The 25,796-nt window shown below is 41.3% G+C and overlaps 1 protein-coding gene across 1 annotated transcript in view; it reads right to left on the reverse strand.

Annotated features, from left to right (window-relative positions):
* The window catches only part of PLEK (pleckstrin), a 322,392-nt gene that overhangs the window by 51,039 nt on the left and 245,557 nt on the right, over nucleotides 1-25,796 (reverse strand). Inside the window, exons 5-6 of the mRNA XM_086927734.1 lie at nucleotides 21,899-22,083; nucleotides 16,126-16,230 (exon numbers count right to left, since the gene is read on the reverse strand). Coding sequence (XP_086783860.1) covers nucleotides 16,126-16,230; nucleotides 21,899-22,083 — 290 coding nt within the window. The remainder of the gene's footprint in view (nucleotides 1-16,125; nucleotides 16,231-21,898; nucleotides 22,084-25,796) is intronic.

Here is a 25,796-nt window from a genome sequence, read left to right on the forward strand (position 1 = left end):
TAAAATGATATTCTGCCACTGCTATGTCTTGACTTTCCAGTGTCTCATCTTTCCTGATCAGACTAGGATCGTCTTTTTTTCATAAATTACTAAAGCAGCTGTTTACCCTCACCCTGGCCTTTTCTCAGTTATGGTGGTGATGAAGTTGCATTGACATATTCTTTATTCCTTCGTAGATATTTCACATTTAATTTGCATTTAACTTTGTATTTATGAGTGCTTAGTTGATAGTTTATTTAGATGTTTCAATTTTGTGCTGCACCTCTGTGCCCTTTGAGATCGGCCTGTGCCCAAAAAGATGTACAAATAAACGTAATAAACTATTAGATGAAATGGTCTTCAAATGACTGGCTTTTGTCATTTAAGTGAAATAGACCCCAGCTGATAATCAGCGATACCGTCTAATTTCCTCCATAAGTGACGTGCTGTCTCTTATTTATCCTATTGAGCTTCTGGCCTTCTCTGTTTCTATTTACAACTGGTGAAAACTACAATGAAAAGTCAACACACAGTTGTACCTCATTAACTGTGTTATCCAACAAGGACATCCTCCCCCTTATATCTTGCTTAGTAAAAACGGAAAGCTTTTATGTCAAATATCCGAATCAACAACAACAAACTGAATTTCTAATCGTGACGTTAAAGTAGGCAATCAGGTTGTATCCACCATGCATCAATCAGATAAAATGAAGCTGAGTTTTAAAAAATTGTTCTAAAAAAAACATCCGATTCCAAGAATACTGACTACAACAATGCTGTGAAGTATATATGCATAAGTGTAGATTTACTATTATTAACTCCAAATCTATATCACTGGAAGATATAAAAATATTCAAAGTACTCCTCAAGGTATATAATTAGAATAGTAAATATATACTTACCTATATATTACCTTCGTAATAGTGTGGTAGTTGATATTCTGGAGTCAATATTTTTTCAAGATACGCACGTAGATGTGGAGTTAAGAGTATATGCACATATAACGAAATATGTGTCATCGCAATGATGTCATTTAGGGCCCGATTACGAGTCTGATGGTCCGTGGGCTGCCAGTCTCGTGGTTCCGAGGCGGTGAGGGATAAAGCCGCTGCGGCACTGGTGGTCGGACTGCCCAATTACGACTTGGGCAACCAGACCTTCCTGGCACCGCTGGCAGGGAACCGCCGATTCCCTGCATTGGAGCAGTGGTCAAAGGCTGCAATGTGCTTGGCGGGACCGCTGTGATCCCGCCAACCATATTACGAGTTTCCTCTCCACCAGGGTTTACACAGAGGTTATTCCTTCATGTGAGCCTTGAGGGAACAGAAACAAACAAGGCACCCCTTTGCCTCAATCGCATGTGGATGCACACAGGGGGGCATAACATGTGCCCCCCGTGTGCATGCACATAGGTTCCTGTATGGCGTGGACTTTGAGTCCATGAGGTGCAGAAACCTTGTAGTGCAGGCCCATTGCGGTGCCTTTTTCATAGGCACTGCTGCCTTTAAAAGAGGCACCGCCATGGGACCGCCACGTTGGTTGCCTGCCAGACTACTCAAAAGTCGTAAACTGGCGGGCAGGTGGTGGTGACCTTTGGAAGAGAGGTTTCGTAGAGGTTTGCAAATACACGCCACAGACCTGCCAAGAAGTCTTAATCAGGCCTTAGTGTCATGTAAAGAGTGATGTACTATGTGTGGCCATAAGCAGTGCAATACAGGGGTGCAACTTATAGTTAGTACCTTGAACTATAACTGGAAAATGTAAGTGGTATTTTGTTTTTAAACGTTTTTTCTTATCTCATTTCAACACCTAACTATAACGCCACTTTAACTTTTGTTTTTTTCGTGAACTTCTGTGTTTTTTAATCATATTCTAATTTGAGCACACACCCAGCCCCCTGATCAAACTACACTGATCCCCCTAGGAGTGACCAATTTCAGCTGCGCAAGACCAAAGGCCATACGCTTTGGCGGGTGACCAAAAGGCCTGACCTGTGTTCAGACCAGACCCTGTGGCCAACCTCACCTGTGCACAGCCATTGTGTTGCATGTATGCCCTGCATCCAATCCACCATGGGCACCAAACCCCTCAGGGTGCCCATCCCCGGTGCACACAGTTTTCATCCTTCAGCCTGAACAATGGCAGTTGGCTGCAGGGTTTTGTTATGACCAGACTAGTTGCCTGTTTAGTATTAGAAAATAGTCCCATATGAAAGCTTGTATTATTTCTCTAATACCTCTACTTCCTCTCCCCCCCCCCCTTTTTGTTATCCCTTATGAAACTTGCTACCTCCATTTGTTGGAACTATTCATTAGAGAGTGTTTTGCTTGTACATATCTTTTTAATGTGTGTTTTATATGTCTCCCATGACCAGTCTTTCCCCTTTTAGTGAATATGAATTTATATATTTTTTGCCCTTTTGCCCACAGAAACGCTACGCTCTACAGTTTGTTGCCCAGCAAAGTTGAAATGGAACTGTAACAAAATTCTACTGTGCGCCCTGATGAAGGAATACCTAACATTGGCACTTTTTCCGAAACGCGCGTCGGCGCTTTCCTCTGTTTGTTGGTTCTAAATGTGTTCACAGTTTTCTTTTCTGATGTATATGGTGATTGATGAATGTGTGTCTGCCTGAGAGTATGTATGGTTTGTGCAGATGATGTTTATTTGTTCTTTGTGCTGGGCTAATACTACCAAAGAAAATCTATATAAAATGTATTTTTATGTATATGAAAAAAAATCTCTTTGAACAAATGAATGCTTTTTTAATAATAAATATATGAAAATAAAATGATTTGATACCGGATAGCGTCTGTGTGGGCAATTGTAATTATTTGAACGTTCCAGTCCTTTTGAGGTTTGGGAACTTCCCGTTCATGTTCTGATTACTGTTGAACTCCCTGGTGGGTTGTTCCCCTTTATTCTTTTATTAGATTCAGGGTTCCCTTTTTGTTTTTGATCCTGTGGCCAACCTCACCTGTGCACAGCCATTGTGTTGCATGTATGCCCTGCATCCAATCCACCATGGGCACCAAACCCCTCAGGGTGCCCATCCCCGGTGCACAGTTTTCATCCTTCAGCCTGAACAATGGCAGTTGGCTGCAGGGTTTTGTTATGACCAGACCCTTGCCATTTCTTTTTGGTACATAGGCATTGCATTACCACAGGGATTCCTACGCTGGGTACAACAGTACTGAGGGCTGATACCGTAGTACTTACAGCCCAAAATCTTTATATTTGCAGTTTAACGTATATGAGGGTCAATTTGGGATTCCTGGTCCTGAAGGTCAGGGTATATCCACCCTTACCCTTTATGTGGCCTTTCACTTTTTTCAGGACTTGGGAACCAAGTCCCTGAGTCCTGCAATTACATTTAGAACATTTTCTTCAATGTTGCGGCCAGACAGATCAGATCATTAATTACCGCATTTCGAGCACTGGTACAACAGTACCAAAATGATCGACAGGAGAAAAAGCTTGGTTGGCCAATCAGAATGGTCGAGCCTAGGCAGTGCTTGCGCTGTCTCTTCATGACATGTTGTGTATACTTTGTGGGCTTACAACCCACCCATTGCTTTTCATTTGTTGCTTAGTGTCCTTCAAAAATCTTTGCTTCCAAGTGGTTAATCTTTCCTATTTGTCCCTCTTTTTTATCAGTTGCTCACTTCCGCGGAGCCCACCCCTATTATTTGTAGCCTTACACTTGTACATTTTATAGCAAATGTAAAAGGGACTACTTTTTCCTTTGTCTAAGAGCACCTTACACAAATGTTCAATGTTTTCAGTTGCTCCGAGATCTGATGTCAGGCAGCAGCTTATTTCCTGTTTTTGTTTAGAGTTATTGGGAGGGTGATCAATTTTTAACTTCTCAAAATGAACATTTTTTGTGATGGAAGGGTTTACAAGGTTTTTGTATTTACGCAAGCGTTGTGTACCAAATAACATTTACTATTGCGTGCAAGCTGCCTCGCTGTAGCGACAAGGGTATTAAAAGACACAGAAATGAACTAGTGCTTGCAACCAAGCCCATTGCAATGAAAATGTGGTGGCCATTTTAGAAACAAACTACCACCACTATGTCACATCAAGTGTAATGTTTTAGGGGCACTATGTTGAAAGGCAGAGTCCATATAAGTTTCATGTATCTAGTCTTTATTGAATTAGTCATACACCACCAACGATGCAACAGTTTCCAATGGTCAGGTATTATTTTCCTGGTACGCCCTGCCAATGTGCAGAGAGAATTGTGACCACAACTATTTACATTGATATACACTTAAACGCCGCCAATGCACAGAGAAAATCACTACTCTTACGATTTTCAATGAATATTGCCTCAATGTTAGATGGTGGCCACACATCATGCACGATGACATCATTTAAGTCATGCGCCAAGGCTAGGCCATCTTGCCTTCATGCATCTTGTCTTGTCGCACACACATCAGGAAATCAGCTGCTCACTGCTGAGCTCATGTTGTCGCTGAGCATGCCGGATCTCACCAATGAGCTGAGTTGCGCATACGCGGGCGCGAGGGTATCAGCTGTTGGGATGCTTGTGAGTCCGTGAACGTGTCTCTATGGCACAAGGAGCATAGTCACTGAATTTTAAGGTAATAAAAATACCTTACTTCTCCGATCGGCTCTTCCTTTTTGTGTATAAATACTCCATTCAACGCCTCTTTCCTGTGCTCACCCGCACGTGCAGAACTTAGTTCAAAACATAGCAGTCCATATGCAAATAAAAGCATGGATCCTTAGGGTAATTGGTGGTGTGTACGTGTTCCTAATCAAGTTTGTCACTTGTCATCATTGTTAAAAGGCAGAGTCCATATACATTTCATAAAGTCTTTATTGAATTAGTCATACATCACCAACGATGCAGCCTGCCAGTTCAGCTCCCAGTCTCCAACTGACATTAAATGGAACTCTAATTTCATGTGAACATTCCAGGCATTAACTACTTACATACATTTGAAAGAACTACACCTAGTATGAACTATACCACACTACTAAACATGCAGGTATTGTCAAAGTTTGGTGGTACACAGTAATCTTTCACAAGACATCTGTATAACGCAGTGTAGTGATCTACGGCTACGTCACGGCTGGTATTTCTTGCTAATATCTGGACTTTGGAGTACTGTTGTGTGCTGCTGGGTATTCTTCATTGTACCACTAAACCTATACTATTAGTACTGTCAGGATTTGGCAGCCTTTTCTGCCTTTTAAGTTTTCTTTCAAGCAGGATTACTTGGTTTTGGAGGGAATTTTAAACGAGGTCCCTAACCGAACTCCTCACTATTAATTCAATTCAGCTCTAGCTTACAATCCTTTTTGTGTTAGTGTTTCTCCGTAAGCGACCAATAGTAGTTTATCCCTTTGTTTGATCACTAATGTGTTTAGCGTTTTACCTCCGAGATAGTATCAAAAGTTGTAGACCCTATTAAATGATCTGTAATATCTAATCTTGTGCAGTGCAATTTGATTGTCACTTTGTGCTGCAAATGGTTATTTGGTTGTTCAATGGCAGGTTTTGTATCAAGGCCCGGAGAGCAAAGCATCGGCGGTGCATGTGTCACGGATCAGTACCGCAAGCTGCTATTAAAGAGCCCTGCTGAACCAGGCACCAGCACTGCATGTATCTTGGTGCAGTACCGCAAGCTGCTACAAGAGGTCTCTAATGAGCCAGGTACCGCCACTGCATGGGTGCACTAATGCTGACTGATACCAGATGCCCCTACTGAGCCAGGCCACATCAAATTTTGTATCACAGAACAGAACCTCAGGTTGTAGTTACCAGGGGCCCTCAGAAGTGACAATGGAACAAGGCTCTAACGCTAGTTAAAGCTATATAAGATGTTCACTGGGCACTATACTTGAAAGGCCCGGCTTTCAATCCATAGCATACCTTATCAGCAAAGTAGAACCTTTTTAGGTCAAGCCTAGGCAGCACTCGTGCTACCTCTTCGAGATGTTGTATATATGACCCAAAAAGATGAAAAGCTGATGTGGCATTATCTGCATTGGAACTCATGACCTAGACAAAGGTCATGGAAGATATCAGGAGAAAGGGCTCAGCACACTGGCTGTCAGCACACATCTCAGTCACATTTCTCTCAAATAACTGCACTTCCGTACATTTTGTAAACATCCATTTTGCTTTCATTTATATCTGCAAAAGAGCAAATTTTTAGAGCTCTTGCAGAACTCCCACCCAAATTTGCACAAAAAAACCATACTTTAAGAGTGGAATTTAGCAAAGCAGTATAGCTCTTCAATCTTTGGCAGCACAGCACAGAGGATAAGGTGCTGCATGGCTACACACTTATAAGGTCCAAAAGGCGAGACCTATTGGCTATGCCAATGCTTGTTTGGTACTCTAAGAGTCCCGCAGGACTCCACGGAACAATCATTCAGATATGCCTAACTTTTACTGAGCATTAACCCCTTCATGTCCTGTCCAGCTCTTTTTAAACACTAATTTCTTAAAAACAGGTGAAAACACATCAAATGCCCAAAGCATGCTTTGTGAGTTCTGTGAACTAACCATAACTTGCATCACATGTGACATGTTAAGTAACATCATTGATGACATAATGGCAATATGACATCAGCAACAGTTGGTCAAGTGAAGCTGTAGTGCGCCAACTTCTTTTTATTTCTTTTTTTGCATTATTTGCAAATCCTATGCTGGATTGGAAGATCCTGAAACACTATTGAAGTCCAAGTTCTTAGGATGCACGAATGGTCTAGGGTTTGCGAATCCGGCACAGGTTTTACAAATCTTGCAATACATTTTTGTTTTCTGGTAAATTTAATAGTATGATCTCTTAATAGTCCTTTTGTTCATATGGGTAGAGGTGAGCCCACCCTGCCCTGTTACTCCCTTTCTATGTTTATTTGTCCCAACATGGTGCTTAGTGCTCCATGCGATGTAATGGCAGCTGCAACCAAAATCTGTCTGTGACATCCAGCCAATCAGCAAAAAATACAGTTGAGGGACAGAATGAAGAACAGTGCCTTACATTCACCCCAGTACAAAGATCTGGGCCTAAATCCATTGCTTTTTTGCACTCCGCACCACCCTAGGTCAGACAATGGCTATATGCAAATCAGCCTTGACCCTGTGCCTCATGGGAACAGTCCAGCCCGAACTACCAAGCCATGTCTTTCCTAGACCGGAATCAAGCATCCAAGGACCGGTTTATGGCTATCAGCCGTCTTCAGCCTAGATAGCTTGACTCCAGTGATGTGGAGAGCCTGGGACTCACGTCTGAGCATACCCAGCCCACTCGGGGTGAAAATTGCAAAAAACACAGTTGATGGACAGAATGCAGAACAATGTCTTACATTCACCCCAGTACAAAGATCTGGGCCTAAATCCATCGTTTTTTTGAACTCCACCCCACACTAGGTCAGACAATGGCTATATGCAAATCAGCCTTGACCCTGTGCCTCATGGGAACAGTCCAGCCCGAACTACCAAGCCATGTCTTTCCTAGACCGGAATCAAGCACCCAAGGACCGGTTTCTGGCTATCAGCCTTCTTCAGCCTGGAAAGCTGGACTCCAGTGATGTGGAGAGCCTGGGACTCACGTCTGAGCATACCCAGCCCACTCGGGGTGAAAATTGCAAAAAACACAGTTGATGGACAGAATGCCGAACAATGTCTTACATTCACCCCAGTACAAAGATCTGGGCCTAAATCCATCTTTTTTTTGCACTCCACACCACCCCTGGTCAGACAATGGCTATATGCAAATCAGCCTTGACCCTATGCCTCATGGAAACAGTCCAGCCAATCAGAGCACCATGAATTCATGAATCAAAAACCGTATTCGTGAATCCGCAAAAAAGACACAAGGAAAATCTTTGTTACCCAATTGTGTAGGTCTATCTTCCTTAACTGATTCGTAAATACTATCCCCCAGATGCATCAAGCATCCATTTTGCGGTTCCTTATTAGCGAAAAATAAGGAATCGCTAATAAGGAATAGCAAAATTCTATGCAAGAAGAACTCGCTCAAAAAATAGCGATTTCTTAAAATTCCTTAATTGCGACTCGCAAATTGTGAGTCGCAATTAAGGAATACCTCACCATTCATTCCTATGGGCCAAGAGGCCCATAGGAATGAATAGGAAGACATTCTCAATTTGTGAATCACAATTAGCGAATCACAAATTGAGAATGCGATTTCAAGGGTGCAGGGGTGTCCAAAGGACACCCTGTTGCACCCCTGAAATTGATCTGTGCACAAAAATGCACAAAAGTGCATTTTTCAAAACTTTTGCAAATTACCATGAAGTTGAACTTCATGGTAATTTGCTACTCCTATTAGCGAAATCGCTAATTTTTTAACTTTGATGCACTGCATTTAAGGAATCTCAATTTGAGATTCCTTAAATGCAAGTAATCGCAATTTAGCGAATTCTTAATTTGTGATTTTTGCATTTGGGATGATGCATCCCAAATGCAAAAATACCTGTCGCAAAGGTGCAGATTCTAAGAAACTGCCCCTTTGCGAGCGGATTTTACCTTTATGAATCTATGCCTATGTGAATTAGCCAACCTGCTAAGGATCCTCAAATTAACTATATAGATATTGCTAAAATTGAATATCTTCATGCTCAGAAAGAACACATTTTAAATGGTAATTTCCCCAAAATGATCGAACCAACTTATACCAAACCAATTAAAGGCATTTCCTTGACTAAAGTTAAGTTCTACTTAAATGTCGAGTTTGTTGCTATTCCTTTTAGATGATTTTCAAATTAAGGAGCAAAGAATCCGATTGTAGTTAAAATGGTAAATGTCTTTTTTGGTACCCCACCTCTCCACCTGGCTTTTTTTAAGCCCCTGCTTTATGGTTCTAAACAAAACTTACTAGAAACCAAAGTAGATGAAATTGTTTTTAATGGAAGTGTTTTGCAGAATCCTTGAATGGGGCCAGCGTTATCAAGAAAATAAAAATCTTTTAATGTACACTCTGACCTAACCATAACTACAGAGGAACTGTCAATGCCTACGTAACAAATATATATATATATGTATTTATGAGACAATATGTTTGTTCCCAATATTTGAAAAACACTCCTACTGCCAAATCATAAGGCCTCAAATGGAGCACTCTATAGGTATCACAGAACTCTGAGATGGCTATCTTTTGAATGTAACTGATGAGGGTATCTTATTCTGTGAGGTTATGTATGGACCTTGTAAATGGAAGGCTGTTAGACTAATCTTCTTGAATTCATACTTCATGAGACAAACAGCACCAGATTGTTATTGAACAAGACCACAGCAACGCCAATTCACATTACAGATATGACTTTATGAGCAGGCAGAAGCCTACACATTTCTCACCTTTCCTTGCCTATTATATTTTTCTTTGTTTTCCACAACTGTAGGATATTGTCGTAGTTATGTTCCACAGATGTAAGACTTCAAGGAAGAGGCAAGTTTTCAGACCTGGTATTTTAGATCTCATGTAAGATAACAAATTTGTTTATGCTGCACTACCCTGTACTTAATTAAGCCTCACTCTGTTTCTGAATCCAGGTTTTTTTTATAATACATAGGATTCCGTAATCCCTGTATAAACACCAGTCATTAATTTCTTCATAATCAGCGACTTGTGGCATACCCAGTTGCCTATTATGAAGAAAAGACAACAGAACTCAACGGTAATAAGTTATTCTAGTCGAGTTCTGATGTCTCAGTGGCTGCTGCCTGTTCAAACAGCGGAGGTGAAAGGCATGTCAGGTCACGAAGCAGCTGTTTAAAGCAAGGAAAATTAAGCATTGCTTTTTTTTCTTCTGCTCTCTTTTTTCTAGCAGTGACTAGCAGAAAGAATATGTTTATTTTGGCATTCCTTAGATAATTCTAGAAAAGTTAGAATATTTTCGAAGTTTTTTATACATTCCATACTACTCCAGCTTTTCTTCAAAATGACTTGTATTGAACAGCTTCTAATATCTTTTTTTCAACAAATATCTAACACATTTTTCATGTGTTTAATTTTGCAGTAGATAATCTATTTTTTATTAATCATGCTTGCAAACATGTTATGCACCAAGTTTTTAAGTGGTTTGTGGGAATGATGATGGTGTGACTAAGTATTATATGGGATAAAGTACCCCCTGCTGTGCATGATAAGGATATTGCAAGTCACCTTGGAGTTCTACAACCTTATAAGGGAACTCAGCCTTCTGCCTAGTCCTTTTATATTGATATGGAACTCCTCTGTGACTTGCAATATCCTTATATTGTACAGGGTGTATTGTATTCCTTATATATCTATTTTCTTTCTTGTGATCTACTTATTGAATATGACTAAATTAAGGACACACAAAAGAGTATTTTGATTTATATAAACTCTTTGGTTTCGACCCACAGTACCAGTTATTTCGACTTCATAGATTACTATATTACAGTTTGCTTCACTTTATGCTTTGCTGTTTGCACATTCTTCATGCTATTTTTTTTCTAATCACTCAATTGGGATATATTTGATTATTTTTATTTTTGACAATTCACTAATAATAGTTTTTTGCCAACCACATTTATTATCACATTTCAGCTTTATCACGTCAAGTTGCCACATCACAATATATAGTTTAATCTTTAACAAGACGAACCAAGGACAGCCAGTAGTTTTACTAGTATAAGTTGTACCCAAACCTTGAAATGTGAAAGGGCATCTGACGTTTCACTAAAGAACTGTCTTCTAAACACATTTCAGCACATTCCTTTGTGTTTTTTCCACCCACGACTATTCGGTCGCATAGTGTACAGATTGAATAAACAGTGGCGGTTTCTTAAGGAGGGCAGGGGAGCGCCTCCCCTAGCCCTCTTTGAACCATGCTAAACGTGAAAAATAAAATGTCATGAATGCCCCGAGCCAAGTAAAAAGGATGTGTGCCCTCTGCTACCAATTGGCAGCAGAGGACTGGAGCAGTGGCTGAAAGACGCAGCAAAGTGCAGGGGTGGCTCCTCCATTTGAGTGGAGGAACGTTGCCCCACAAGCTTCAGAGCTGAAAAATAAAACAGTAATAAAGTAAATTTATTACTGTTTTATTTTTTAGTAACCCGTCCTGAACAAAGTGTCAGGGTGGGGCAGGGCCAGCACTGCCAAATGGCACTAGCAGGGAGATATGCTCTTTAAAATACGCAGGTCCCCTTGGCCAGACGTCTTGGGCCATCCAGCCAGACATGCACATTTTAAACTTCTCTAAACTAGCTTTCTTTGACAGCTAGGTTAGAGGAAGTGCAGGGCTCTTAGGAGTGCTGGAAGAGCCTCATTTCTCCAATCCAGGCGCTGCTTTCATGCTGTGATAGCAGCACCAGGATTGGGTAGTGTCGTTTCCTGCATCTGGAGCTTCCTGAAGATACCTAAGGGAGGACGATGTTGTGCTGCGAAGAAAGGTAGGTAAGTTAATTTTTTTAATTTTTATTTGTGCACCCCCCCTTTCCCTCCCCCCCCCACCCTCAGTACATGCCAGCTGCCAGTGCCAGAGTGTGCATGTCAATTTTGCTGGCTGTCTTGAGCCGGCAAACGGTAATGCGCACTTTGAAGCTCTCCATCCAGCTGTCTTAGACAGTGGGGTGGAGACCAAGCACAAGCCTAAAGGGCCTGAAAAAGCATCTAGCTACCCTTCTCCAGCGCATTTGGCACTGCTCTCATGCTGGTTAACAGCATGAGAGCGGTATCTGGATTGCTTAGGGAAGTTAGGTCATCAACTTGTGCTTGGAGGGAGCCAGAGACTGCGGAGGGCACCGCCCAGGTAACATTTATCTCATTTATAATTTTACTGTAATGCATGCCAGTGATTTATTTCTTATTTATTGTGCATATTTTGTTTTTATCTATGTATTTTGGGAAGCAATGAGGCCCTTTGGTCGCCACACCACTTTCAAAGAATACCAGCTGCCCCTGGATGAGTTGTATCATTCCACTTCTATAAGGTGGCTTTTTGAATCTTGACTCAGCAGTGCATATGTTTCCTTGTTCTCTCTCACCCACTTGTTTCTCTCCCTACACTCCCAAAGTTTTCACTACTCTCCCTCCCCAGCACCTTTGAACTCCCTTGTCTCACTTATTTTTTTTTAGGTCGAACCTGGAAACAGCACGCAGGCGATGCTCTGAGATTCTTGTTGTAGTGAAGAACTGAATAGAAGCCCAGATCACTCTCTGCCCATAATTGTCATTGGCCTGCGTCATTGTTCTTCCTAAATGGTGGCTTCAGTTGTTCGGCTCCAGGGCCGAACAATCAGTCATGCGTACTCCCTGTTTCTCTATGTAGGCTGCATGATGCAGCCTACATGGAGAAAATGGCCTGGCTGAGGCGCTCTCCACTGTGCCTCACCAATCACAAGGCTGCCATTGCAGCGTTGTGATTGGCTTAGGGACAGGGAAGGAGGCTGCCTGTGGCTGCTTCCTGTTGGGACCCCGCCACTGCCAGGAGCTGTGGCCACGCTGGACTCAGGAGGACGCTGTAAGGTAAGTCTTAATTAAAAAAAAAATTATAATTCCCCCCCTCCCGTGACCCCTACCCGTGAATCCCCTACCCTCAACTGCCATGTTCCCCGGCCACGACTGATTCAGTGCAAAATAATCAGATCCTGTCGGGCTAGACCAATGCTTGTTACTTTCATGTGAGTCTGTCTCTAGATCTGATCTAGCAGCAGACACTAGACGGGTAATCGTTGAGCACTCCCGGCATCTCCCTAGCCACATGAGTGATCCCCATCATAAAATGAGTAACCTGCGCGCCTCCCGATTCTGCTTTAAAAACCTCAGTGGGTTCACCGCTCCTTGTAAAGTCCAGACGACCTATAAGATGCATAGTGGCACGTAGGGCCTCAGCCTTTCATTCGAGGTAGGTAAAAGGATTTTGGAGCTAACACGGCCCGATGTAAGGGGGGGGGGGGGGCATTCTTATAACTTCATCCTCCTCTTGTGAACAGCTTGCAGAGGGTCACAGCCCACAGAATAATGGTTACGGTGTCCCGGCCTGACCCCCGCCTCACTGTAATCCAAGCGCATCTCTCGGACCCCAAGCACCCCGCTCCCCTTCCCGTGTCACCCCCAGTAAGGGAATTTTCCCAATATGTGGCAAAGGTCCCATCAGTAAAGACTTCTGGCGATGGAACATTCCACCTATAAGACTCCTGATCCAAAGTCCAATGTGCCCCTTCTGTGATCTTTATAATACTGTCCTAAAGTCCCATTCGACCCCCCCACCCCCCCAAAGTTATAATAGAATTCTCCACACTATAGACCCCTGCTGTGAATGGCGGATGAACCTCAATGATACCCTACAGGAAGAACATGACCCCACAGCCCGATGTGCCCCCTGTATTGTGTTCTGGGTTCTTCCTCAGACGGGTGCTGCCAGCCTTCAAGTGGGAATGGAAGTGGGAGAGGGGCTCGTCTGCTCTGGCACATTTAGCCTACGACCCCCCACGATCTCCTGGAGTTCACGGACACATTGAAATATTTATATTTGGTTCTCTTTACGGCCTCTGTGCAGGAAAGCTGCGTGGACTCTTTCCATGAGCCAGGAATAACTACCGAGCACAAGGTGACAGGGATTTGCTCAGCGTATTTGTCACAGTACAATGCGAATTTTATATGTGTGTGTGTGTGTGTAAAAGCCTCGGTTGTGTTTGAATATGTGTGTATATATGCACACTCATGCACGTATACGGACGAGTCTTTCTTTGTCTCCCTTTTCAGTTGTTCTTTTTCTCTTCTCCCTCCCTTTGGACCAGTCCTTTTATCAACAAGGACCACAGCAGCTAACTTTCCTGATAAGGAAAGGTAAATTTCACTATGTTTTCATTTTCCTCATTTTTCTATTGTTAATTGGCTAAGTGGGCCTTGGTGTTTGGGTGCAGGAGTCAGTGAAGTGTGATTTTTTTGTGGTTTATTTCTAAGTGTGCTTTTGCAAACTTACTTGTAATTTTTTTAGCCTATTGTTTGGTATCTTAATCTCGCGAGTGGCTTTTCTGGTGCGTGTAATACTACAAATATATTCATAATTGGGGAACTTAGTGGCACATTGTGTATAGGTCGACATACTGCAGGTGTGATGGAAGCTCATGGACACCCTGGAGGTGCCACTATTTCGCTATTTCGGGGATAGGGGGTATTTTGTTGTTCGTAGGTTACACAAACATGGAGCTCGCTGTGATCTGGGAGCTGCACTAAGTTCTTGTTGTGTCTCTTGCGGTTACAAGTTTGTAAAAACATGTACTAAAGATTATGGAGATCTGAAAGTTCCATAATTTCAATGAGGGGTGCTGTGGGCAGATGAGGAGGTGCCACCACTTTAGACTATTGAGGGGGGGGGGAGTATATCTGTGTTCCTCATTACACTAACATGCCTTGAAACTCACGGCAACCTTGAAGTTTCACAATTTCCTGAGGGGTTCTTTGTTGCTACCAGGATACACAAACATCAGAAGAAGTTGATGGCCCTGAGGTGTTCCATCTCCTGAGTGATATGGGAACCTTTCTATCACACACTACACAAACACACCATGAAGAGCATGGAGACCTTGACAAGCCTCATTTTCCTGGGTGATATGGAAGACTCTTGCTCCCACATTACACAAGCATGGCATAAGGTTGATGGAAACCAGGAGATGGGCCCATTCCCCGAGTGGTATGGGGGACCGCTCCACACTCACACAGATCTTGGAATGGCTCATTGATACTCTTTATTGATGTTACAACTACAAATCTTGCTTTCCAAAATTGACTTGAAAATGCACCATTTGCCCACTTTTTTTTCAAAAATTTCCTGCGGTGACTATATCGGCGAACCCCCCTTCTGATGCTTGGGCTCTCTCACTACGCCTGCTCGTAACAGGGCACTGTTCATAAACATTTACGCCCACCACCTTCTAATGTCACCAGCCACCAGCGACGGTATACACCCGTTACAACGCATCTTTTACTCCGCACTACCATTACGACGCGACTTTTACTCCGCATACCATTACAACGCATTGCGCTGGGGGGCGCTCTAGGATAGGGAATAAGTATAATTTACTATCCAACACCTTCCCTAGGGTCCACGGGGACTGGAGTTAGAATAGTAAATTATACTTACCACTATCCAGCACCCCAAAGCGCTATGCGTTGTAATGGTATGCGTTGTAAAAGTCGCGTTGTAACGGTATGCGGAGTAAAAGTATGCGGAGTAACATGGTACATCCCCAGCGACGGCTCGTGGAGGGAGTTACAGTGGGGCAGGAGGGCGGGGAGGGGGAGGGGCAGGGCGGAGGTTGCTAAAAACCGGCATATGGATAATTGCAGGTAAGTAAACAATTTAATTAATAAAACGAATTTCGTAGTGCGCCTTGCATCGCAAAATGCAATGCAGTGCGAGCTACGAAATTCGTTTTATTAATTACATTGTTTACTTACCTGCAATTATCCATATGCCGGCTTTTAGCAACCTCCGCCCTGCCCCTCCCCCTCCCCGCCCTCCTGCCCCACCGTAACTCCCTCCACGAGCCGTCGCTGCCAGCCACCACTGCTGGGTATGGCTTTACATCTTATACTAAAGTTTTGGCTTAGTGGGGGGGTGTGGGGGTATGCAGTTTGCAGGGTAAGTATGTCCGTTTTAATGACTTGTAAAACCGGAGAGCTGTACTGAATTATTATATACTCCCTGCTTGATATGGGTGCTCCTTGCTCATCAAATTTATATGTGTTGTAAGTACCGGGCAGTAGCATGTAGTATTAGATGCCTTAACAGGCACTAATTACATATTTGGGTTGTGTTCTGTATGTTCAGAGTTCTGTCTTAATGTGCAGTGATAGTTATGACGTCAGAACGGTATGCTTATAATGAGCTCATTCGCAACTTTTAAGGTTTACTAAGGTAGTTAACTGATCCTTTGAAATACCTAGAGTAATGATTCCAATATATGTACGAACAGATGTATGTAGGTGTTGAAGAGAAATGAATATTGCTCTAATAAAACTGCCGTTTTACCTGTGATAGACCGTTAAATTAACATTTTTAGTATGGTTAAAGAGACACATACGTCATTCGGAATATTTTGCCAGCCTTCTTCTATAAAGAAAACAACTTTTCATAGACAAAAATGCTGACACTTAAATGACTCACTTGCTTCAGTAGACATCCCTGTTTGACAACTATTCCTCTGAATTCTTCCTTTAGGATCACATCATCATCACTGGAGTTTCCTTCACAGAAGAATCCGCTATCCGGCTGAAAACCACAAACAAAGACACATTTAAGAAAAGTCATGGCTGGCCTTCCTTTCCATTTCCACTGCTGAGTGGTTGGGGGAAAGAAATCAATGGAGGATCAGGAAGAGCCTGACCGGTTGCCTGGAATTCCACATAGTGGAAATAGGTAGGACTCACCAGGGTGCTAGAGGGACGTCGGGGCATATTACCAAGCAATAGCGATAATTATCGCTATTGCTTGGTTAGAGATAAAAATTTACCGCTGAGCTGCGGCGATTTTTACCGCAAATAAACCTTGGTATTACCAAGGTTTATCGCAAATGCGATAAAAATCGCCGCAATGCATGAATATCGCTGAAAAGTCAGCGATATTCATGCATTATCGAGCTAATGCTCTTAGCCATGTTATCCACCTTCCATTAGATTACATGGCTAAGAACTGCTTAGGGCAGGTGTTAGCTTTTGGAGATATTCGCGCTTAGGGCGAATATCTCCAAAAGTTGGTAATAGGAGATAGCGATGTTAGCGACTGTTTTCAGTCGCTAACATCTTGGCACGCCAACTTTGCATGTCATTAGTGATAAATATCACTGGCATGCAAAGTGGGGCCCAAGATGGTCGCTATCTCCTACTAGCTGTCGCTAACTGGTGTTAGCGACAGCTAGGTAATAGGGAGATAATTTTATCTCCGCTTTCTTGGCTGTTAAAGCCAAAAAAGCTGAGATAAACCCCCTTGATAATATGCCCCGTCGAGTCCTGGTGAATTGTGAGGGTCCAGCTTTGTTTTGTAAAACCAGTGTCAGGCATGGGCATTCAGTGAGGGTGGATAAGGAGGCAGAGTCAAACCCTTGTGCGGAGGGCTTCTGAGGGCCGGGATGATGACCTAATAGAATTAAGGGCTGACCATGAGGAAATCAAAATGAATCAAAGAGAAGCGCAGGGCTTGACACTAACTTTGAGGTAGGATGAGTTCTGGGAAAGGATACTTCTGGGCTAGAGGTCCATTGGGATCCTCAGCGGGAGGGGAACCATCGTCAGTGTAAATCCGAGTTTGTGGGACAGAAGGTGGAAGGCAACCAGGAAATAGCTGAGCGTCGGCAACAGTGTGCATCACGATGGCAGGCGCATACGTGTTGTAAGGGTGCCGGTGTGGAACAAGATCAAGTTAAACGGCCAGAACGGAAAAAGGGAAAAGAAGGGCAAGGGCTACCGGGAAGGACTGGGTTTGTGAATAAAGTTGATTGAAATAGCACACACGTAAGAAAGCTTATGGAAAAAAGACATAGTGGTTGAAGTTGGAAAGGGATTTAGGCAATTAATTATTACGCTGTGTTAAAACTTGACTTTGCAAATGATGTTCACAGTTAGGCATGGAAAATTGCACGTGACATACAAAGGATTTTCACAGCTGTAGAATGAAGGACTGAGATTCTGAATAAAGTGAATTAAAATACCACACATGTAAGAACGTTTTTGGGAGAAAAACAACATAGTGATCGAAGCTGGAAAGGGATTAATGCAGCTGATCATTATGCTGTGTTAAAACTTGACATTACAAATAATGTTAACAGTTAGGTATGGAAAAATACATTTGACTTGGAAAAATACATTTGGCATACAAAGGATTCACACAGTCGTGGAACAAACGAAAATGAGTTTGCATGCACTGTGTTGTAGCCAGACATTTCCAAAATAGAGTTCACAGTTAGATTTAGATTACATGTCATACAAATTACACAATTGTAGAGTCCTGGAGAAGTAGTTGGTGCAAATGATTCATATGCTGTTTGGAAATCTGATTTCTGAAAGACGAAAGGGTTGGAATGAAGAGGGGTACCTGGGGAGTAATTCACATGCTCTATTCAGTTGCTTACAGGGGAGGTGAGTAGAGGGCTAACAGGGGTCATTAAAGATAAACAGTGTTGTACCACTCTTCTAGGGTGTACAGCCCTTGATTCACAGAATTACATTGTGTGATCCATCTACATTCACATTTGTTAAGGAGCTGTTGCAGATTGTTGCCTTGTATGGGTAGTGTGGGTTGGTCAATAAATTGCACCCACAAGGCATTTCAGCAATGCCTATTCTCCAACAAAAGAGGAAGCAATATGGCTAACCATCTAGTACACGTTATCACATGGCCCAAAAACCCAATATCACAGAATCTATTACATCAACATGTTGTAGGACACTATAAATGTGAGACATGTGTGGCAAGCCCCCTTGCGATCAGTACCAAAGAATTTAATGCAAATAGCCGCTCATACGAACTGAAGAACTTCACAAACTTCCATTCTATCAATGTCATCTATGCAATACAATGCTCTTGTAACCTTGTATACATTGGGCAAACCACGCAAATGGTAAAACAACGCATCATCCAACAAAGGAGCCACATCCGCTGCAAAGTTGAAAATGCTCCCCTTGCCACACACTATTTGGAAAAGCATCACAGTGAGTCTGACATGGTCTGGGAAGATATTGACCTGCGCACACTACCCATACGAGGCAGCAATCTGCAACAACTCCTTAACAAATGTGGATGTACACGGATCACATGGTGTAATTCTGTGAATGAAGGGCTGAACACCCTAGATGAGAGGCACAACACTGTTTATCTTTTATGACCCCTGTTATCCTTCTACTCAAATCCCCTGTACACAACTGAATACATCATGAACCTGTCGCACCGTACACCAGACTCCTTCATGTTAGGTCTCTGTGAATTACTCCCCAGGTACTCCTCTTCATCATAACCATTTCGTCTTTCAGAAATCAGATTGCCAAACAGCACGTGAATCATTTGCACCAACTACATCTCCATAGCTCTACAATCGTGTAATTTGTATGACATATGTCATCTAAATTGAACTGTGAACTCTATTTTGAAAATGTCTCGCTACAACACGGTGCATACAAACAAACTTTCCTAGTTTCTCGAGTATGTGAATACATCTTATGCCAAATGTATTTTTCCATGTCAAATGCTATTTTCCTTACCCAACGGTGAACATCATTCGTAATGTCAAGTTTTAACACAGTGTAATGATTAATTGCCCTAATCCCTTTCCAACTTCAACCACTGTCTTTTTTCCAAAAACTTTCTTACATGGGTGCTATTTTAATCAACTTTGTTCATAATCCCAAACCTTCCCGAGATCCCTTGTCCTTCTTTTCCCTTCTTTCCGTTCTGAACCTTTAACTTGATCTTGTTCCAACCCTGCACCCTTCCACATATGCGGCTACTGTCGTGACGGACACTGTTGCCAACGCTCAGCTATTTACTGGCTTCCCTCCACCTTCTGTTCCACAACTCGGATTTATGCCAACGATGGTTCCCCTCCCGCTGAGGATCCTGGTGGACCTCTAGCCCAGAAGTATCATTTCCCAGGACTCATCCTACCTCAAGGTTATATCAAGCCTTGTGCTTCTCTTCGATTCATTTTGACTGACTCATGGTCAGCCCGTAACTCTATTATGTCATCCTCCCAGGCCCCAGATGGCCTCCACACGACGCTGGGCCTCTGCCCCATCATCCACCCTCCCCGGATGCCCATGCCCCGACACCGACGATACAAAACAAATCTGGACTCCCACAATTCACCAGGACTCTACGTCCCTCCAGTACCCTGGCGTGTCCTGCCTATTACCACCATGTGGAATTCCAGACAACTGGTCAGGCTCTGCTCGATTCTCCATTGATTTACTTTCGCTCTTCATTGGCCCATCTTCTTCTCCCACCGACCACAGCTTTTTTTCCCCTCTTCTACAGATTAGCTCACCAGTGCACCCCGGCCGGTAGTGCGTCTTGGTCCTTGACATTGCTATCTCATCCCTGGGATTAATTGTTTCCTATCCTGGATCTACATCCAATTCAGGTGCCCACCTTCTCCCACTACCACTCTTCTATTCGCTATTTGCCTGACCCTTACCTCACTCTTGCCTTTTTCACTTCCCTTTTCTGTACAGCACGAAAAAACTGTAACCCAGTCCTGAAGATTACCTTAACTCAATACAGGTCGAAACACTGTTGACCTCTCAGCGCAACTCTTGCCGCAAATCTACGGTTCACTGAATTGTCAATCCTTTGTAATTTAATTTCATTAAAAAACCACTCATGAACCTGAAAGTACCTTGTACATATTGTTATTATTCTCTGCCCTGTGCCATTCCTCGCTGTGTCACTTGCACTGTTCACCTAATTTTTCACAAGCACTTATGTGCACACGTTTTTCGGGTTATGCTCACATTGGTTGTAAACAATGCTAATACTTTTCTCTTATTCATACCTGTTCTAAACACAGATTGCTCCCTGCGTCTCTCTTACACCCTTTGAGTCTTCTTGTTCTTCCTTTATGCAACTAAAATGTGCATGTTTTATTAACGGTCTTCCACATATTACCTGTTGAGTAGTTGTTTTTGCTTCAACCATGGTAGGAACAGCATCAGGCTCAATAGTATGGACCAATGCAGCAACCACCGCTCTCTCCACAGCTAGGACTAAGGATCAGAGCAATAACCATACCAGTAACCACAGTCAACGCGACAGCAGCAACAGCACTGGAATCAGTAAGTGCAGCAAGCACCACAGCTTTAACCAGTGGTATGCTTGACTTATTCTCAGCCACTCATGGCTGCTCTGGGCTACATTCCAGCCCATCTGTTCACTCTGCCACTACGAACATGGACCCACCCTATTCAAATCAGTATTTGTTCTTCTCTAGTAGGAATAGCTAGCCATGACCTGCTAAATTGTATCCCCTCTGACCTGAAACATAAGCAACCCAAGGTGGGTTTAAGAGTGTTGGGTGTCATTATAAATTTGGAGCTTGAGTTCTATGGCTCATGGAATATGGAACCCATGTTTGGATACATCTTTAACACTTAGGTCACCTCACTGTGAAAAACAAACACATATAGGCAAAATACACTAATACTGAATTTGTGTTGTGTCTCTGCCCAACCTGCCTTTTTCTGTGCCTCCTATGTCTGTACCCTGTTTTCTTTACTTCCCAAGTTTGTGGTGCAAAGCAGCAGGTTACAAATATACATGGTGCAAATAGGCTGTGGATTTGGGCATGCCTATGCTTGTATAAATCAACACATCAAATGTAGTCCTATTTCCTTTGCCAATACTTTTCACATTTTGGCCTAGTGGTGTGCAAGCACCACTAGAGGAAATACTGCTGTGTATTTTCAAGACTACTAGGCAGTACGCACCTCTTTAAACTATATTAAACCAATATCTTATCGTACTCAATTAGGGTGTTAAAATGAAATAGTAGGGGGAGGACACAACTTATGAATAATCAGGCATATTAGGGGTCTACAAATGTATTGTTTTTACTCTAGTGACGCTTGTCCCACTTTAAGAAGTCGAGGAATTTCGCATGTTAAGGCCTATTTGTACATTTAAAGTTTTTCTGCACATTGCAAGACACATTTTCTGCATTGTGAGGTAATTTACACTCCAATCAATCCCAACCAGTATAATATACATGTGGTCAGACTTTTCTCTCAGCTTTACTTTTTTTACACAGTGTTTCTATGCACAATGGCACAATGTTTTTTTCTTCAAGTTGATCCTTTGTGGCATATCGACAAAGTCAAGATTTTCAGGCAGATATGGGAAAGCGTAAATACCATGAGCCATATCACATATTAGATACATTAATCTGAATACTCACGAAGTAATAGTAGGAGTCTGATGCGTCGAGGAAGGTGGTCTCAGAGAGACCCTCTGCAGCGTTCTTAGACGTGTCTCCTGCAGGCCGGAGGTGACTTTCATTCAGCATCGCAGAGGCCAACATCTGGCCTTCTTGACGATTTCTGACAGTATTGTTTGTCATTAGCCAGTCAATCACACAGGTACCTCATGGAAAGAATAAACAACAATAGAGAAAAATGCAAATTAGAATCATGACACAGAAAGATTCACGCAGATACACAGACTATCTGCAACGAAAAGACGTCCGAGGGACCATACAACAGCATGAACGTCATGCATACTGGGCTTGTATGAAACTACTGAGGTGAGATTTTAGCTTGTGGAAGCATAACCTGGGAACACCTGACCTGAGTTCTGTATTTACCGAACTGAGTATGACAAGGAGATATAAATTAGATAGAACGAACACACAGTGAGAAAGCCAAACATAAGAAGCTAGGGTGTGGACTATGGAAGATCCTAGCATCAGGGCACGTACATTTTAGCAAGACTCGTCCAGATACTAGCAACCACCGGGAGCTTGTGATATATCTATATATATATACATATTTATTATTCATTCATTACTAAGTTTTATGTAGATCTACCATGTTTTCAAGATGGCACGGTATTTACAAAGCATGATGTGTATTAAGGTTTATGATTTAAAATGCCAGGCTCAAGTTTTGAGTTATAAAGATTGCTGTGCTGATATTTTAGCTGAGGGTTACTATGATGGAGATGTGAAAAACATTACTTCTTCATCTGCTTCCTCACCCTAGTGCCTACCTAATATCACCTCGCTACATAGGTACTCCATTTCCCAAAATTCTTCAGAGTTTTACTTCTCCCTTCATTGAGGTGTTCTTTTTGCAAAGTTACATAAAAGATGGAATCGACCTCTCTACTTGAACTACAGTAAATCAAGAAGACAGACAATTATGTTCTACTGAATGTCTCTTAAAACCAGGCCCAAGGCAGTAGTACTCTCCTCATGACATAGACTGGAGGGTATACAGTCAAAATAGCGAGTTCAAAAAATAGAATTGCAGTAATATCTAATTAAAAATTTAGAATGGACAAAATATTGAATGCACAGAATATAGACAATAAAAATATCGAATTTAATGGACAAAATATCGAATGGAAAGAATATAGACATCAAAAATATCGAATTAGAGGTAATTAAGTTAATATCGATTTACATAAATATAGAAAGTCAAAATATCGAAGTATTTAATATAGGCATTAAATATATCGATTTTTTAATAATATCGAATTTTTGAAAGTTATTTTTATGTTATTATATGTGTGAAAAGTGTATATTTGTTTTATAATTTATTTTAAGTAATGAAATGTATGCTATTTAATTTAGGCGTAATTTAATTCTGTAGCGGGTTGTGGGTTTATAGGGGAATAGGGTGGGAAGTAATTTAATTATAATTAATTGAATGTTTTAATTTATCTATTGGTATTTATCTTGATTTATGTGTTAATTAATTTTTAATTGGTAATTAATTAAATTATAATTGGTCATTAATTTTACTTAATTTATTCATTGATAATTATGTTAATTTGAATATTTTATTTTCTATAGCGGGTTGTGGGTTTATAGGGGAATAGGGTGGGAAGTAATTGCATTATAATTGATTAAATGTTTTAATTTATTTATTGGTATTTCTCTTGAATTAATTGTTAATTAATTTTTAATTGGTAATTAATTCAATTATAATTGGTCATTCATTTTTATTAATTGCCTAATTGATAACTATGTTAATTTTATTAATTTATTTTCTGTAGCGGGTTGTGGGTTTATAGGGTAATAGGGTGGGAAGTAATTTAATTGAAATTAATTACATTTTTAAATGTATTTATTGTTATTTATTTTTAATTAATTGTTAATTATTTTTCAAATGCTAATTAATTAATTGTTAATTGGTAATTAATTTGTATTAATAGGTAATGATTTTTAATAAATAATTTGTATTTGTTTTTTAATTGATTAATTATTATATTATATTAAATTGGTAATTGTTTTTAACTAATTTGTAAGTGGTATTAATATTTAATTTATTTTACTTAATATATGACGTTTTTACTTTCCCTACTGTTGCACTCTCTGGAGTGGGAATAGTAATTTCTACCCCTACGCTATCCAACGCTTTCCCTACTGTTGCACTCACTGGAGTGGGAATAGTAATTTTTACCCCTACGCTATCCAACGCTTTCCCTACTGTTGCAATCTCTGGAGTGGGAATAGTAATTTTTACCCATATGCTATCCAGCCCATTCCCTACTGTTGCAGTCTCTAGAGTGGGAATAGTAATTTTTACCCCTACGCTATCCAACGCTTTACCTACTGTTGCACTCACTGGAGTGGGAATAGTCATTTTTACCCCTACACTATCCAACGCTTTCCCTACTGTTGCACTCTCTGGAGTGGGAAAAGTAATTTTTACCCCTACGCTATCCAACGCTTTCCCTACTGTTGCAATCTCTGGACTTGGAATAGTAAATTTTACCCCTAAGCTATCCAACGCTTTCCCTACTGTTGCACTCTATGGAGTGGGAATAGTAACTTTTACCCTCCCGCTATCCAATGCTTTCCCTACTGTTGCACTCACTGGAGTGAGAATAGTAATTTTTACCCCTACGCTATCCAACGCTGTCTCTACTGTTGCACTCACTGGAGTGGTAATAGTAAATTTTACCCTTTCCGCTATTCTACGGTAAAAATATTGTATATTTTTTATTAATATTACGTTCATATATAAATATGTATTAAGAAACCAAATTGTATTGTTGTTTTTTTTTACTTACATTAATTATTTATTAATTTTAGGTCATTTAAGTATTTTAAGTATGTTTAAGTTAATTATATTTATTATTTCATTAATTTTTTGTTACTTTTAAGCATCATTGATCACAACCGATAAATAATGTATCATAGTGTACTGTACTCGTAATCAAGCTTTAGTATTAGCAAGTCAAACCCCTTGAATTACCATCATATCAGGATCTATCCTGCTGAGAAACCTTCCCATAGTGACCTAAAAACCTTAATCACAACCTAAAGGAATGTTAAGTCGCTATAGCTAAACCAAGGTCAAACTCCTCCTGTAATAATTCCAAAATGAATTCAGCACCATGATTAACTGTAAATAATACCCTTGGTAAACACAACTTAAAGAAAGAAGGTTAATGAGGCTCAGATGCTTTTTTGGACTCTCATCCCGATGCTTGAATTGACAGTGAGATATCCAATCTGACTTAGTCAGACAAAACATCGAATTCAACCTTCAGGGACAATGACGTAGAGGGTAAGATATCATTAGAAACAACCATTCACTTTCTATCACTAAATTCCACAACAGATGAAACTAAGGTCTTCTTGACAATGAGGGAGGAACCATTGTTATATTAGGCTCTCCCTTTATAGGTTGGGTGAAACCCTCAGATTCCGAGAATGGGATGGAATGTGTGTTAAGACTCACTTGGCCAAACGTCCATTACCGCATCTGTCTCCAGTTATTCTTCTTCCATAATTGTCAAGAAGTGAGCAATAAAAGTGTACCAATTACTTGAAAAATGACTGACCCTGGTGTACCAAATTTCTGGAATATCTCCTGAAATACTAGATGAGCTAAGGAATATTCTAATAAAGATTTCCAAACATTCATTATCACATCCTGCCGATATGAACATCCGTAAGAGATTGCATATATATATATATATTTCTGCCTATGAGAGAACCTGAAGCCCTGTGACTTAACTGTCATGTTGCCTGACTGAACCACCAGATGAGAACTGTGTACCTAACTGGGTAAAGACTTGAATTTCTTTCCAACTTCCCTCATTTTCCTCCAGCTGGGGAAATG

The sequence above is a fragment of the Lissotriton vulgaris genome, chromosome 6, assembly GCF_964263255.1.
Source record: "Lissotriton vulgaris chromosome 6, aLisVul1.2, whole genome shotgun sequence".
In the NCBI taxonomy this organism is placed as follows: Eukaryota; Metazoa; Chordata; class Amphibia; order Caudata; family Salamandridae; genus Lissotriton; species Lissotriton vulgaris.